Genomic DNA, 17,009 nt, shown 5'->3' on the forward strand with positions numbered 1-17,009 from the left:
GTACCCTGAAATGTCAAAAATGGAGAAGGCATAATGACACTAGGAGGAGAGGTTTTGGAATATGAAGTCTGGGAGTGTGTGGGTAGCTGAAGAACATGGCCAGAGACTTCTGCAGCACACAGAAGTTCTGCCCACTGAACACTGGAGGATCTGACAGACACTGTTTGCATCCTTTCAACTTTTCATCCACTGCCTTAAGGCCTAAAAAATGGTTTTCTTTTTTTAACATGGAAGTGGACACCCAAATCCTGAGCTTGAGACCAGGTCCTGTGCGTAGAGTCCCAAGACTGCAGAATCACAGAAGACCAGGCATTCCTGCGCAAGGCTTACCGTTTCCTTTGAGTGGTGCCATCCTTAATTGCAGAAAGCTGAGAACAGATCTGTTTGTCAAGAAAAAGAGAGGAAAGACCATGAGCAACCAACCACCACGTAAAGATTTCCTGCAGCTGGCCAGAGCCAATGATTTGGGTGGTCAACCAAGAAATTGGTTTGTTAGCATTCCTGTCATGATAGTGCTCCTAAAAAAGAGAGGTGTTGGAGCTCATTGTTGATTGGATCTCCCAACTCTAATCCTTGTTGTGAGGACATGCCTGTTGGTATTCAGGGGTGAGGGAAAGACACTGAACGTGCTCAGAGGCCCTGCTGTCTTTGCACGCTTCAGGTCGGAGCTCTGGGATTAGAAACAGCAGCTGAGTTCACCAGAGGTAGAGGCAGGATGAACTCTGGCTCAAATGAAAGCTCTCTACAATGTATGAGTATTTGGCATATCCCGTGTGAAAGTAGTTCTTCCTCAGTTGGAGGGGACTGTGTCTTTGTGGGACATTCGCTTCCCACCCCAAGCCCTTGGATATGGCAGTTCATAAATCCAACTTAAAAATGCATTTTAGCTTACCTCAAACAGGCAAATTACTGCCATGATCATCGTTATCATTGCAATCACTGAAAAAGCAAATAGCCTTTTGCCATAGCCATATTCTGAGATTCCCTTTCTTGCAATCTGCAAGGTGGGACAAAGGAAAGGGAAATGGAAAACGGGCTTTTTTGTCTTTCTACTTTTTCTCCCCACAACCCGCTCAGAATAAAAAACACCACTTGTACTGCTCTCTGTTGAACTTGCTCTCATATGGACATACGCAATTGTCTTCTACCAAGTCAAACATTGGTTCATTCAGCCCAGTACTGTCTGCTCCTTTTTACAGCTGCTCTCAGCCCTGAAGCCTTAACTAAGATGCTAGAGATTAAGCCTGGACTCTCCTGAATGCAAGACATGGGGTATATTGCCAAAGAGAGAACAACTCTATTTGAAAATGGAAGTTTACACAATTTCTCCAAGGGGTGATCTGACGGGTTTGTTGGCCATTGTGAAATTTGACAGCATTACCTGCTGACCATTTGCTACCAATCCATGGTGGGAATCAAGTCTTTTGAGACCATCAGAGATTGGTAGCAAATGGCCAGCAGATGGTGCTGTGTAATTGTGTGATGGTTAGTGACATCATCCGAATGCATCATGGAGAAATGGTAACAACCTCCATTCACATCACAGATTGGTAGCAAATGGCCAGCAGATGGTTTCACCTCATCACCTCCATTCCCTCCCAACCTTGCCATTCATCTCCCCACCCACATGATCGCCACTGCGATGAGCAGCAGCGCAGCAATCTGGAGGCTGGGGAAGCAAAGCCTGGCCTCCAGGAATCCCACAATGCAGCACCACACCAGCAGCATTGTGCAAGGAGAAACCCTAGAGGCTGGGTTGCTCCTTCCCTTGGCATCTATCATTAAAATGGTTGCCAGCAGCCTGAAGGGAGCTGCCAGCACCCCAGCTGCCCACATGACCAGATGGTGAGGGAGGAGGCTGCATGTACACCCTCCTACCTCACCTGGACTACCCAGTCGAGGAGTGCCGGGATTGGGACCGATCCTGGCAGTTCTCATGAGCAGCTCTGCCCAGGTGGGGAGGCACTAGCATGGCTAGTACTGGTCGTGAGAACGAATGCATTGTCGTTCTCAAGTGCAATGGATATCGTGGGACTTATTTTACAGATAGAAGTGAGAGATTGATATTATTCTGCATGAGATATATTCTGCAAAAGAGTGTGATCTTTTCTGCGTGAAATATATTTAAATTAATTCAAAACCAATTCAAATGGCCTGAATCGGTTACCCAACCACTTTTTAAAGGCCGTGTCTCAATCAGAACAGAGTTTATTGCAATTTGAAAAGAAAGCATGAACGACAAACCCAAATGTTTCATGGCTTGACTCTATGCTTTCAAGAAGCCAGTGCCAGGTGAACTCCCATTGCCTCCCCTTGTTCACGCCCAGTGAGCCACATCCAGGTCAGCTGATCGTTGCCCAAGCTCCTCCTGACAATGCATTAGTAGGCTTGACAACCCCTCAGGCTTGACAAGGTTTGCCCCTTACCTCAGGATTCACCCGTTTTCTTGGATTTCCTGTGGCCAGGTTGGCGACATTCTTCATAGGCCAGCAGTATGACTTCCACAGGGAGGACGTCTCCTTGACGTATTCTCTCTCACTGAAGAGGTTCAGCAGCATCGTGAGCCTGGAAATCATCTTAGCACAGGCCAGCTGGACCTTGGACTCTGTGCAGTCTACTTTGAGCCTATGGATCACGTGGGCTAAGCGGCTCCTCACTAGCGTGACTGGGATAAGGGAAGATCGCCACTTGTTGAGGTCAGCCTCATCATGGTCTCCCTCAAGCCAGGGAGTTTCACCATGAGCTCCGCCATCCAGGATGATGGTAGCTGTCGACCAGGGGATGCTAGGTGTGGACTGCATAACAGCTTGGTCGGACCTGTGCAGCGACGCTGTCCTTGGCCTGCCCCGTGTACTGCTGGTCTTCAGCTTCCTGATTCCCAACACCCTCATTACTTCTTTTTGCATCCTATTCAAAGCCTCATCTTTCTCTGCTTAGAAGCAAGAAGAAAAGAACAGGATCATCCAATGTCCAAAAGCACCTGATGCTCAGATCATTAGCAAGTTGCAAGAAGAGAAGTTGTAAAGGGACAAATGTGTGACTGCATTTCATCCTGTCAAGGACATGCAGAGCAAAGATGCACCAGTTAGCAAGATAGCAACCTAAGGTGGCGCTGAGAAAATAGCACAAGGTCTCTGATCAGTGCGTGGCCAGAGAAGAAGCAGCAGCATGGAAGCCGATGGGAGTCTGTGTAAGCAAGACTCCACTGAAACTTGCACAATTTATTGCTGCTGGAAGCACCATACATCTCAGCTTTATTTTTTGTAAGGAAGTTTCTAGCTGTTTGAAAGTCTATAAGTGTGACTGACAAAATCACAGCAACAAAGAGCCTTGTAGCTCCATTAACACAATGTCCTGAGTTTTTGTAGGCAAGAATCTACTTCATCGGAGGCATGAGGTAGAGGCTGAAGGATATTTGGCAACACTGTGTTGAAGGACTAATTACAGTCTCCAGTAGAGGCATTTCCTGATCTATCCCCAAGGCTTTCTCCTCGTGACAAACTTGTATCCGTTTGTACCACCTGAACTGTCGATTGGAGACCCTTAGCTTCCACCCACTTTTCAAAATTCTATCAGGGTTCCCTCAGAAGGGGGAAAGTGACTCTGCTTGAAACCACTTTAAAGTTGTGCCGTCGAGTCGGTGTCGACTCTTGGCGACCGCATAGCCCTGTGGTTTTCTTTGGTAGAATACAGGAGGGGTTGACCATTGCCATCTCCCGCGCAGGATGAGATGATGCCTTTCAGCATCTTCCTCTCTCGCTGCTGCCCGATATAGGTCTTTCCCATAGTCTGGGAAACATACCAGCGGGGATTCAAACCTGCAACTTCTTGCTCCCGAGGCAAGTTGCCTCCCCACTGCGCCATTAGGTGGCTTGAAACCACTTTAAAGGTGTAGACCAATAAAATAGAATAAGCAAGCTTAGACCACGTTCAAGGCACAATGAGCCTCTTTTTATAATAAGTACATGGGCCTGTAGTAGAGCAGTGAATCACACACAGGTCTATCCCTCTTGCTCCACTGGCAAGCAATCCCATCGCCTCTGCCCCCTCCTCTCCCTCTTTCAGGGCCATGAATTCATCTCAGGCACTTGGCTGCAGAGTCCCTTTCTTCTCTCTCCCCACTCCTGTCCCTTGCTTTCCCAGCAGGCAGAAAAGGAGGCAGCAGCAAAAGGAGGCAGGTGAGCCAAGGTGAGCCCAAACTGCACCAAGTGTCCCCGAGAGAGAAGAAGTCCAGCCTTCCTTCCCGCTGCATCTCAGGCAAGGGGCTGCAGCAGGTGGTTTAGTCCCTACCCAGGAGGAGGGAAGGAGGAAGTGGCAGTGGCAGGACTGCCTGCCAGCGCAGAGGAGCAGGATGATAGACCAGTATTCTGGCATGCTCCTTCCACACATCTATTAAGAAGAGGAACCCGTTTAGAAATTGCCTCTGTATGGCTCCCGCTCTGTTGTGTGGTTATGCCTGAAAGTCAAGAGCAGTCAGAGCCACCTTAAGTGGCGCAGCGGGGAAATGCTTGACTGACAAGCAGAAGGTTGCCGGTTCGGATCCCCGCTGCTACTATATTGGGCAGCAGCGAGAGAGGAAGATGCTGAAAGGCTTCATCTCACACTCCACTTTCTACCAAAGAAAGCCAGGAGTCAAAAAAGTGGCACACTTTACCTTTAAACGACAGTTACTGATATGCATTTCTTCAGTTTCCCCACAAACATCTCTTGCTCTAGGGATGGGATCTTCCTCCTGTAACCCTTTTAGGCAGCTCTCATTCCAGTAAACCAATGAGGGAGCTAGAATTTGAGCTGGAATTTGAAAAGAGCCCACCTTCCATGGGAGGGGGCCAACTAAAATTCAGAGGCACTTGAGGGGGAGAGTGAGAAAGAAATGAGGCTGCTGCTTAACAGTCTAAGTGACAAACTGTACGCTATGTTTTCTGCAGGAAAGGCAAGCTGCTTAAGCATTCTCCGTTCTCCGCAAGGTCTGTTCCTGAAGATTCCCAGTTGCGTGCTCTTTCAGCCACCCCTCTTGTGGATGCCAGGATCCCACCCCATCCAACCCTGTGGGCCTTTGTAAAGGAGGGATTTTCTCCCCCCCTCCCCCCGCCCCATTGTCAGTTATGGTCCAGCTGCTGCTGAAGGGCAGCAGCCCTTGGGAGGCCGGAGTCCCACTGGCCTGTGTGTCGCAGTAAAGGGGAAAGGAAAGATGGTTCGAGTCGGTGTCGACTCCTGGCCACCACAGAGCCATGAGGTCTTCTTGGAAGAATACAGGAGTGGTTGGCCATTGCCTTTCTCCCGCACAGTGCGAGATGATGTCTTTGCTGTTGTCACTGAAGTGAGCATCTGCCTACCGCACCTGCCTATATCGCTGCTGCCTGATAGAGGTGACTCCAGTTCTATGGACTAGGCACAGTCTGGGAAGCACATCGGCAGGGATCTGAACTAACAGCCTCTTGCTCCATATGCAGCTGCTGTGAGTCCCAAAAGCAGACCGGGGGATGGAGACGGACAGGAAGCCCCCAACCAGACCAGCAAACAAGGAGACAAAGTCCCAGGGCACTGTGTAGCATTTCTTGAAGGCCAAGGCGTTCCAGCCTCAGAGGCCTTCTTCAGGCCTCTTTCAAAAAGACCTTGAGCAAGTAGCTTGTAACCAGGCAAAGGCGTTTCACTCAAGCTCTTTTTGAAAGATGACTAATGATTGCCCCTGAAGAGCTCTGAGGCTGAAAGACATTGGGCTTCAATCAATGCTACACAGCGAGCCCCGTGAGATGCGGTCTCCTTTTTTGCTTGTGTGTCCCAATAGCCACACTCCTCCTCAGAGGGCAGGCAAGGAAAGGAGGCAGCTTCTCCTGACTCTGGAGAATGGGGGCCGTGCTGTCTCCTGGAGCTTGTTCCTCCTCTCTGTCTCTCCAAGATGCCTGACAGGGAGTCTTCAACCCCATGGAACTGCTCAGAAAGCGCAAGCCGAGTCACCGCTGTCCATTCGCTCGCCCTCCCTCCTCTCTGGGTGGTGCAGCAGGAGAACATGGGGACTTTGGAAGCTGCCTTTGAGGGAGTCAGACCCTTGGCCCATCTAGCTCAGTATTGTCTACACTGACTGGCAGCAGCTCTCTGAGGATTCAGGCAGGAGTCTTTCCCAGACCTATCTGGAGAAGCCAGGAAGTGAACCTGAGCATGCAGATGCTCTTCCACTGAGCTATGACCCCATTCCCTAAGGGGAAGATCTCACCGTGCTCACATGTAGTCACCCAACCAAGTCCAAGCCCTTCTTAACAATGGGGACAATTCATGCTCACTACCTGAAAACCAGCTCTCCTCCCCCATCCCTACCACTGTGATGACCAAAGTTGGAGTGTGCAAGTGGCCTGCTCATGCAAGGAGCCGTTGCCTCGATTGCTTGCCTGCTCCCTCTCCCTCTCGATGAAGCCCCATTTCTCCTACTGCATGAAAGAGAGAGAGAGAGAGAACAGGAACAGGAACAAGCAGAGGCGATCTCTGCCATCCGCCCCAGCTTCCTTTCGGTCAGTTGTTCATTCAATCTGTGAGGGAGCAGATAGAGCCTTCAAGAGGGAAAGCGTAAGTGAGTGCTTGGAAGCAGCGGTGGCTGCTCATTCGCTTGCCTTCCATGCTGCTTAGGGACAGAGTGGCAGGGAGGCACTCCTGATGGCTGCTCCTGCAAGGTGATTGTTACCAAGAGCAGCTGCCATAGTTTCTGATCCGAGGGAGAGTACACAAGAGTGGGTGAAAAGATGAGGTTGCTCCTTCTACAAGCCGCTGCCTCTATTGCAGGGCTGCTCAACTTTGGGCCTCCTGCAGGTGTTGGCCTACAAATCCCATAATCCCTGACTCTTGACCACTGTGGCTGGGGATTATGGGAGTTGTAGTCCAAGAACAGCTGAGGGCCTAAGTTGAGCAGGCCTGATCTATTGGCATATCTGTCTTTTCTCTCTAGACAACATGTGGCGGGGATTGGGTCCAGCAAGCCCAATCTTCCCCACTGCCCCACCCAACAGGCAAGGGGGTAGAATTTGGTAGCTTGCATTCTCTCTAGGGGCAGCGCCAGTAGTCCAATCCTTCTCACCATCACAGAGAGAGAGAGAGAGAGAGGGCGCCACCTGCCATCTCTTCCCCAGTTGCTCAGTCTCTCTCTCAACAGCATAGTGGGAAAGACGGTTTTCTCTCCGGGAAAAGAGAGGGCAGGAGTGTGGTCAAAGGAACCTACTCTTACTCTCTGCAGTACAATTCCTGGTTTGGCAATCAAAGCTGAAAAATAATGAGAGTCCCAGGAAGCTGACCCCCCCCCCCCCGAAAAGGATAGTAAGGGCCTCTAGAAAGTATTACCCTTACACTTTCAGAGGTCACTCTGCACAAATTAGAATCATGGAGGAAGGATACATATTTTGGACCAAGGGAAGGACTCCAGAAATCAAAGCAAAGGTCCAAAAATCACTTTATCCCCAAAAGGAGACATTTGCAGACCTACTTTGATTTCTGTGCAGTTTGCATCATTGGCATTTGAGGTGTTCTTTCTTAATACATTCTGCCGATGAGCTCATTTTGCAACAGGTTTTCCCCTGCTTAGAGGGGAAATTGTGAAATGCTCTTTAACATTCAAAACAATACAGAATTTCATCAACTACTACTAGCCTACCGCAGAGATTTTCCTTTGTGGTACACGTGTCGGTGCAGTCCAACTTCATCGTATCAGACAAAACTTCAATGTCATCCTTCAGATGGCAAAGACAGCAGAACACCTTGTTAGGCAAGATGCTGTGAAGGAAAAAGACAGAACTCCTCACAGCTTCTTGGCATTTCTTGCAGGAGAGGACAGTAACTGGCAACCCCCACAACCAATCCAGTCCTTTCAGGAGGGTGCCATGCCGACCCACACTTTGGGGGCTCTCCACATATCCCCCACATCTCTTCAGAAAATGTTTCTAACTCAAAACTGTCCTATGAAGGGATATTCCCATCTCCATATACTGAGGAAGATTGAGCTGACTTTGCTGTGAGGGAGATAATGGATATTATCTTCCTCCCTTTGCTGTGAGGGATAATAATTTCTGATGAAATTATTACTTGCCGAAGAAGTAGGAAGCTGCTTGATACTGTGGCAAATCCTTGGCCCCTTGAGTTCAGTGCTTTCTAACTCTTACTGGCAATGGTTTTTCAGTGCTTCAGAGGGAGGTCTTTCCTAGCTCTGTTCCCTGAGGTTATTTTAACTGGAAATGCCAGAGAGTGAATCTGGGAGCCTGCATGTGCAGAGCACTGTCATTAAGCTATGGTCCCACTCCATTTGTGTTTGAGTGCTGGTGAGGGAAAGCATACAGCCTGTGAAGGAAAAGAAGGAAGAAAGAAACCCTTTTTCAATGAAGGGCTATTTCCGGAGAAGATGGAACTGGGAGATGTCTCAAAATGATGCCCAAAGATACTCATGACTCTAGCTAAGTGGTTTTCAGACTTTTTACCATCAGGGAATCTTTTCCGTGTTTTTTGTCTCCTGCAGACTCCCTGCATATCTGCCACTTCCTGTCTCTTGCAGAGGATTCTGGGGGATGTTCCTGCACTCCTTCAACCCACACAGGGGGCATGCCCTCACCATTGGTCCACACGAACTGAGCGTACAGCTTGGAACACACCCAACAGTCCTGTAGCTCCATATTTCAGTGGGAAGTTGGGTAGTGGTAGACAAGCTTCAGGCAGTGATGTCACTGCAAATGCAGAAGTGCAGCCACTCTCCATGGCAGCCCCCATGGCCATGCACACCCCAACAGTCAGAGAAGCCGAGAAGTACCTGCGCTCCGTCTTTGCGCTCCGTCCCCTCCTTGTCTGTCATTTCTGACCACCTCGCTGAGAAGCCCCTGTAACGGGTCTGAGGAATGCCTGTTCCCTCAACCACCACTCTAGCATGACTTCCATTCCCACAGCAAAGCCTGATAGCATGTTGGGCAAGAAGTGTGGATTGGCTAGCAACTTGGTCGCAGTGTGAGTATTGGTCAACCGTCCTCCTGTCCTCCTCGCAGGGAAAACTACAGCCTCTGAAGTTGCCCCTATCGACCTACTTAGAGGGCTGAGGAGGAGGAGGGGGTTAGAACAAGGCTGACTCCCCGTTTCCACTTGTCTCTTTTCTTCTCTCCTTTGGCAACCAGCAAAAGGAAAAGGGTGTACATAGTACTTACAGAGTCTTCAATTGCAGGGAGGTCTGGATCAGGTCCTCCAATATCTTTGGGGTCATTTCTGTAGAACTAAGGTTTCTGAAATAAGGAGAGAGACTTTTTGCAATGCAGGATACCAAAGAGAAAGAGAAAGCCAGTGTGGTGTAGCAGAAATAATGTCTAGGGAGACCCAATTTCATGAAGCTTGTTGGGTTTGCTGCTTTCGAACCACACAACTCCACATCAGGCAGAATAGAAAAGGGAGAAAGCATCATGGCTTAGCTCTGGAGTCTTAGCTCTGGAGTATTGTTTATGTTGGAAAGTTAAAGGACTTTGCGCTGTCTCTTGCCTCAGACAGTGGAGGACAGACTAGTAAGTCAGAGGTCTAGAGGGTCAAGACATTTGTCATCACTTCTCCACTGCTCTGATGCTATCCCTTTGATGTGTAGATTGCTAATCTCAGGGACTTCCTCCTTCCTCTCTCTCTTGCTACCTGCCCGCCTACCTTGCAACATGGCAAGGTTCTCTCCCTGCACCATTTGTGCAGAGAGGATGCAGAATCCATTTGCATCTAGTTAGATAGATAGATTAGAGATCCTAAATCCTCACTTTCCTATCTAGAATGGAGTTCCTTAATAAATGCCTTTTATATTAATTTGAAACTATGAATTGGCTCCAAGTTACTTTACTCTCAGCACATACGCATGCCTAACTAATCTACCGCTGTGTTGTGCCTCTGTGCACTCTGCTATATTGAGAAAGGGATTCTCTCACCACAAGAGAATCTCCAACAGTTTAGTCAACAGTACAGTTTAGTCAACAGTGTATTTTTCTCACCACTGAGTAACTAGCTTCAGCCTGCCCTGAAATCATGCCTCCGACCAGCAAGCTGGACCTCCAGTACCAAATGCATGAGGACTGATCAAGTTTATTCAGTGATGACACAAAAGCAGCCTGCACATGATCAAAGGAGCTTAATTCGTTATCATTCATTCTTATCTTCCAGGCACAAAATCTTGGCTTAAAACACACTTGGCAATCTGCACATACTCCAAGAAATTCTCTTCTTCTTCTTCTAATTATATCATGCATTTTAGAGTTGAAGCCCTGCATTAAAAACAGGATACAGGGAAATGCCCTATACTCTGCATATACTCAGAGGCACTTTCACATAGTCAGAAATGTACCCTCAGAGTTTACCATCACCAAAAAGAAGAAGAAGAAGAAGAAGAGGAAGAAGAGGAAGAAGAGGAAGAAGAAAAGGGGAAAGTCTGATGAGTTCTTCTGGACCACCCAGTGGCCCTGAAGAAGAGTGTCCGTCTAAGATGCAGAAAAACCAGTGATCACGGTAATAACTAATTCATTTCAGGTACTTACAGAAGCTTCAGTGAGGGAAGCCTGTAAAAACTGGCATCATCAGTGACTTTCAGCGGATGATGGTTGAGAAGCCTGCCGTGGGGAGGAATTAGACCCACTGGTTACAAGCTGAGCAAAATGCAGGAAGAAGCTCCAGGAGGCAGGGGCGGATTAAGCTATTTGCCACCCCCTCCTTCCGCGCAGGAGAGAGGAAGAAAGCACCCAGCTGACAAAGAAAGTGCAGCCTGGGAGCAGGCAAGGCACCACATGCCACCCCCCCCCAGCCACATGCCCCCGCCCTTCCAAGAGCTAGCATGGTCCCTGTGTCAGTGTGCATCTGACGCTGATACAGGGGGCAGGGCTGGCACATGTGCAAGGGCAGCATCCTGTCCCTGAGCCACCAGCAAGCCTCCAGCTCTACTGATCGTCCCAATCTGGATTGCACTATACACACACAAACACACACATGGTATTTGCCTCCCAGTGTCTCTGAAGACACTGAGGAGAGATGTTTGACCTGCACAGTGCATCAAATTTCCAGCCCTGGCATCAGCGGTTAATAACTTCTCAAAAGAGAGAAGCACTGGAGGAAGCCTCCTTCAAAGCCGTAGCTTCTTTTCATTACACACCACCTAGAGATAGACATATCTCTATCTTATCTATCTATCTATCTAATATCTGTATACCTGGAGATATACATATCAGGCAGTATAAAAATATGATAGATGAATGAATGAATGAATGGATGAATGAATGAATGAATGAATGAATGAATGAATGAATATAACCATATGCTACATCTTCTAGGGTTGAACTCTGCCATTCAAAAGAGTTGGGGGGTGGGTTGAACCTTCCCGGGGGTCAAAGAAAGTACCTTACTCTGCAATAACAGGTTGACTATTTTCACATTTGCATTCACTTACGTCTTGATAAACTGTGTTCCATTCCTGACCTCGAATGACCCATGAGTGAGATTCTCAGTGAGATTGCTGCTGAGGTCTCTGGAAACAAGCATTGTGCACAGGATTTTGCAGGGTACAAAATAAGCATTACATTTTAATATGTTTTTTAAAGGTAGATGGGATAGGAAAAACTATCTTTCCTTTGAGATTCCTGTCTGATGGTGGGAGTCGAATTGCCACATGAAGCCCCTGCAGCAAAGTATGAAGGTGGTGTCCTTTCCAGTGGGGCAGCTGTTTCCAGGATGTTATTCAAACAGCAAGCTTTACCATGAGGCTTTACTGTGAGTTTAAGGTTGCCCCTCAAAAGGTGCAAAAAGTGGATTGATTTTTTCATGTCCAAAGACTCTTTCCTAACTCCCTCATCTAGTGGTGCTAATTCATCTCTTGTCTGAAGCTCCAGTGCCTATTTCTAAGATGAAGAAGAGTGCCATTGTTTAAGCTGGCCTGGAAGCCACGCTCTCAGACTCTGGCAATCTTGGGCTCACGCCACGCTCTTTCAACCCTATCTTGGAGATGCCAGGGAGGGAACTTGGAAGCTTCTGCTCTTCCCAGAGCGGCTCCATCCCCTGAGGGGAATATCTTACAGTGCACACACTTCTAGTCTCCCATGCATATCCAACCCTGCTTAGCTAAAGGGGACAGGTCATGCTTGCTACCACGAGACCAGGTACCAAGTGAGCCTTCTTGCAGAGAGATTTCTAGAAACAAGGCATCACATATGAGAATCGATTCCAGGACTGAGATCTGGCTCAGCCTTGCTTTGAGAACTCTGTGTGCAGTCCAGAAAAATGGAAAACAGTTCTAAAGAAGCACATGCACAGTACACATCGCTCAGCAATGAATAACCCAACCCCATACACACCCGGAATTATGGGTCAAAGCTCCCACACTCAGAAACGGTGGCCCCTAGCAGCAGGCCTGACTCCCAGAACCCTCTTGGAGGGAAACTGCTTCTAGGGCAGAAGCTTGGGAGATATAGGACCAGAACCACAGGGTGGAAACTTAACCCATCCGTGCTCCCCCACCCCATCCCCATTGATGGTTTTGATGCTTAATGACTTACATAAACTGCACAAACAGGACAGCTTCACATGAATTCGTCTCAATGGTCTGGATTGTATTACTTGACAAGTCCCTGTTTAAAGGAGCACATAGCAATGATGAAATTAGGGAGACTACAAAGGTGTGTCCAACCCCACCTTTCTCTCTCAGCTTATCTGTTTTGTCTTTTCTCAAGCTTGGGAGATGTAGGGCCAGAACCACAGGGTGGAAACCGAATCCATCTGTGCTCCCCCACCCCATCCCCATTTATGGTTTTTATCATGGATGTAATTGGGGGCGGGGGCAGCCAGGGCACGTGCCCTAGGCGCCACTGGGGTGTGCCATGCCAGTGCCCGCAACCCCCACCCCATTGCCCACCTGCCCAGCCCCAAGGCCCCTCAGCCACTGGCCATCTTGCTTGCCTTGCCCTCCGGCCTAGGATCGGCCATAGGGCTTGGATATAGGAGGTGGGGGGGAGACTGAGAAGTCTCTGAATATTTAATTTTTAAAAGACTGGAAAATTTGCTGGCTTTGAAAACAAAAACTATCTAAAAAGGCCTATAAGTGGCTTGTTTCAGGGCAGAGAATTACAAAAGCTTCTGGAACAATACTACATTCATTTATTCATTCATGCATGCATGCATTCATTCATAAATGCATTTATGTTCAAGTTGCTTTGCAACCCTGGAAGGGGCGGAGCCACCACTGGGCCAACGGGTTCAAAGGAGGCAGGGAAGAGTCGCTCCTGGCTGCGCGCTGCAAACGCAGGGCCAGCATCACTAGCTCCCGAAGGGGCTGCGCGGCCCTTTCAGGAGCTAAGACTGGTGCTGCGTTCGCAACACAGCCCAGGAGCAGCTCTTCCCTGCAGGGAAAGAGAAAGCAGCACCAGCCTTCTTCTAACTGCCGAAGGGGCCGCGCGCCCTATCTAGAATGGAGTTGTCTAATCAATGCCTTATATATTGATTGGAAACTATGAACTGGCTCCAAGTTACTTTCCTCTCAGCATACACGTATGTCTAACTAAATCCGCTGTGTGGTGCCTCTGTGCACTCTGCTAGAATGAAAAAGAGTTTCTCTACCAGAGAGAATTCCCAACACCCCATCATAAGCCCAGAGTCATCACAAGACAAAGACTGAAAGGAATCATTCACTGGTTTATAGGCTCCCCCACCCCCACCCTGTCATCTTCTTCTCTCCCCCCCCCCCCCCGCCCTATTTTGCTAGTGCCTATTTGAGCAGGTGATCCTCTAGGACAAAGTCATGTTTTTTAAAAAGCATGAGATGAGAGGGAGAAAATGACACTTGGAATCTTCACATAACTCCTGACTGTTGTTCTAAGTCTTGAATAGAGATGGCTCATGTTTTCAGGTTTGGATCAACAACCATGTCTAGATGGTACAGTGTTCCTTTTCAGAGGGATTTCCAGATATTGTTGACTACAAGTCCCATCATCCCTGTTTGGATAGGGGCACAATTTCAGTGCTTGCCCTAGGCGCCATTTTCCCTAGATACGCCTCTGGTTTGGATGCTTAGTGACTTACATAAACTGCACAAACAGGACAGCTTCACATGAATTCGTCTCAATGGTCTGGATTGCATTACTTGACAAGTCCCTGTTTAAAAGAGCACATAGCAATGATGAAACTAGGGAGACTACAAAGGTGTGTCCAACTCCACCTTTTGCACTCAGCTTCTCTGTTTTGTCTTTTCTCATCCAGTGCCCCTGGCCTGGCCTGGCCTGGTCAGCTTGAAGAGAAGACAAGAATCTACCAGCAATGGCTCGTGAAGCGCCATTGGGGGGAAGGCGGGAGGCGTCTTTAAGGGGAAAGAAAGTCACTGCTTCCCTCCACAGTGTGCCTCCCAGCAGCCCCTGCGGCAGGGAATCGCCACCACCACTCACCTGGCTGCTGGCGGGGGCGCGGCTCCATTTACGCCAGGTGAGTGGTGGCGGCGATTCCCCGCCGCAGGCGGTGATTACCCTGCTGGGAGGCACGCTGCCGAGGTAAGCAGCAACTTTTTCTCTTAAAGATTCCTCCCGCCGCCCCCCTCCCAGGGGCGCATTCACGAGCCGCTACTGGAATCTACACAACCCCAAACGGAACAGATCTTCCATGCTCCTGCTCAGAACTGCATGTATGGGTGTCCAGTTTGGCTCTGAGGCTCAGCAAACAAGGCATTGCTAGAAACTTGGGAGCTTGGCGTGAGAATGTAATTCTCCCTGAGTTTGTTTCCATTCTGCTCTGTAGCCTCAATCCAAATAAAACGATTTGCACACCTCAGTAGTGCTGAAATCCTCACTGCCAACTGACCTTGGCCTCCTCTCATACTCTCAATAGCAGCTTGGTCTGCAGAAATTAGCAGGTGAAGCATTTAATGGCATGGGGACAAACAGCATTACCTGCAAGGTCAGCAGTGCAAGCACTGAGGCTCTTCACACGGGCTGGTGAGTTCGGGGGCCACGTGGCCCATGGAAGCTCCAGCATGCCCGGCGCGAGCTGGCAGGGCATGCTGGAGGGACCCCCGAGCCGGGAGGCTGCTTTTCAGCTTCCCAGTGGGGGGTCTACTCACGATTTTAAAAACCGGGTTTGCGGAGCACTCGCTCCGCAAACTCGCTTGAAGGGGAGGGTTGTTTTGGTGGGTTAACCGCCTGGAGGCCACCGGGCTCGCCTGCCCACCTGGTGGTTCTCACGGTCAGGAGAAATCGGGCTAAGTTCCCCTAGCCCGATTTCTCCTGATCCTGGGAATAGCCTCACTGTTCAAGGCATAGGAGCAAGGGCCACCAAGAAAGCTGTGCACTCTCTCAGATATCATTTGGAGTAGAGTTAGACCCACTGTTTTCAAATAGCCCCCGCACCGGCGGGGGTAGTCCTTTAAGGGCGGGGGAGGGTGCACTCACCCATCCCACCGCATTTCCCCCACCGGCAGCGTTCCTCCCTGCCGTCCCGTTGTCGTCGGCGGCCGGAAATGGCCGGAAGTAGCAAGCGCGTGTGCGCACGCACCCATCTGCCTTGTACGCGTGCGCACACAACAGGCGCATGTACACTTGCTACTTCGGGCCACTTCCGGACCATGACGACAACGGGGCGGCAGAGAGGAACGCTGCTGCCCCGATGGGCTTAAAAATAACAGAGCGCCTGTGGGGGAAATGCAGCGGGAGGGGTGAGTGCACCCTCCCCCGCCCTTAAAGGATTACCCCCGCCGGTGCCGAAGCAACTTTGTGCACAAGCCTTGTATGTATGGTCTCATTTACCCTCATGATGACCATGTCAGGGTGGGTCACTGGCAATCCCATTTGCTGACTCCATTGAACTAGCAGGAAAGCCAAGCCAAGAGTAACTTGCCCAAGGTCAAACAGTTCATTTGTGCCAGAGCTGCATTTTCTAGATGGAAATCCAGAGTTCTACAATGCAGGATTACTCTGTCTAAGCGGGAAGGGACCAACTTCTATATTCTCAAGGGCCAATCTATTCTCCAGGTGGCGGTCAGTATGGTTGGGGAAAATATGAAAGTTGGAGTGTATTTTCCTGCACAACCTGATCCCATCATGAGTGGGCAGACTCCAAAATAAAGCTGATGTATCTATCAGAAGAGGCTCCCTAGTTATGAAACCGATGCATTCAGACACAATCTTGCAATCTAACACCTTGCAATGTAACATTCATGCACACAAGAACTGCACAAAGGTAGCTGCACAAAGTGGAAAGAATGGTTGTCAATTGCACAACCGTGTTTGCACAATTCATGCATTTAGTGCTCAAGTGCTCTTGTGAAACTGCTCAAACATTACACAGGAAAAGCACATAAATCAAAATAATAATAATAATAATAATAATAATAATATAACCTTGTGCAGTATGTCAACTACTAACGTGTTCTAGACATGCTACATCCAAGATCAGAGACAGATGTAATTGCATAGAAGAATTCTGTTCCTTATGAGTTGGAAATATTGTTATTTTCGTTATACACGAAACTGTCAGCAAACCTTTTATCACCCATTGATTAAAATATTGTAAGGCCACATAAAAATTGCCCTGGGAACTGGCAAGAGTTCCAGTTGGCCATCCTTGGTCTAATAAGTATAGTCAACATATTAGCCACTTTACATGACATTTTGAAATAGCTGTGTCCTGAGCTGGATCAAGACCACAGTAAGGGAGGGGACTTAGCCCATTCCCCCTATGCTGACAAAGATCTGCCCCGCCGCCATTCACCCCGGGGAGAAAATCACATATGGGTGCGCAGTTTTGACCCAGAGAGTCAGCAATCACCGTACTCCTGGAAACGAGAACTTACCGCCGATGCGTAAGTGAAAGTGAGCCCTCCTGAAGTTTGCTCAAACTGTTGCCATGGAAAGTCCTGGAGAGGTGAAGGGAAGTTCGAGAACATCGCACAGCCAGGATCACAGCCTCTCTTTCTATCTTAATGGATTGGGCATAAGCATGATACTTTCATCCTGCACTCCAATTCCAGTCCAGCTGCAGTCATGAGCAACAAGTCTGGACAGAGA

The 17,009-nt window shown here is 48.9% G+C and overlaps 1 protein-coding gene across 1 annotated transcript; it reads right to left on the reverse strand.

Moving 5' to 3' along the window:
- Positions 1-326: 326 nt before the first annotated feature.
- LOC128331342 (leucine-rich repeat-containing protein 37A3-like) lies at positions 327-2,912 on the reverse strand. The gene is made up of 3 exons (XM_053264684.1): positions 2,427-2,912; positions 893-997; positions 327-380 (listed from the first exon to the last, which is right to left on the reverse strand). Exons 1-3 carry the CDS (start codon positions 2,904-2,906, stop codon positions 327-329), a joined length of 639 nt encoding a protein of 212 aa, XP_053120659.1. The 5' UTR covers positions 2,907-2,912.
- Between the last annotated feature and the right edge of the window lie 14,097 nt (positions 2,913-17,009).

This window comes from Hemicordylus capensis, chromosome 6 (genome assembly GCF_027244095.1).
Source record: "Hemicordylus capensis ecotype Gifberg chromosome 6, rHemCap1.1.pri, whole genome shotgun sequence".
NCBI classification, from domain to species: Eukaryota; Metazoa; Chordata; class Lepidosauria; order Squamata; family Cordylidae; genus Hemicordylus; species Hemicordylus capensis.

Excerpts from the sequence above, each read along its gene's own strand:
- LOC128331342 (XM_053264684.1), bottom strand. The coding sequence starts at position 2,906 with ATGCAAAAAGAAGTAATGAGGGTGTTGGGAATCAGGAAGCTGAAGACC. Across the intron at positions 998-2,426 it reads GAAAACGGGTGAATCCTGAG|ATTGCAAGAAAGGGAATCTC; the intron begins GTAAGGGGCAAA and ends CCCACCTTGCAG. Across the intron at positions 381-892 it reads CAGTAATTTGCCTGTTTGAG|ATCTGTTCTCAGCTTTCTGC; the intron begins GTAAGCTAAAAT and ends CTTGACAAACAG.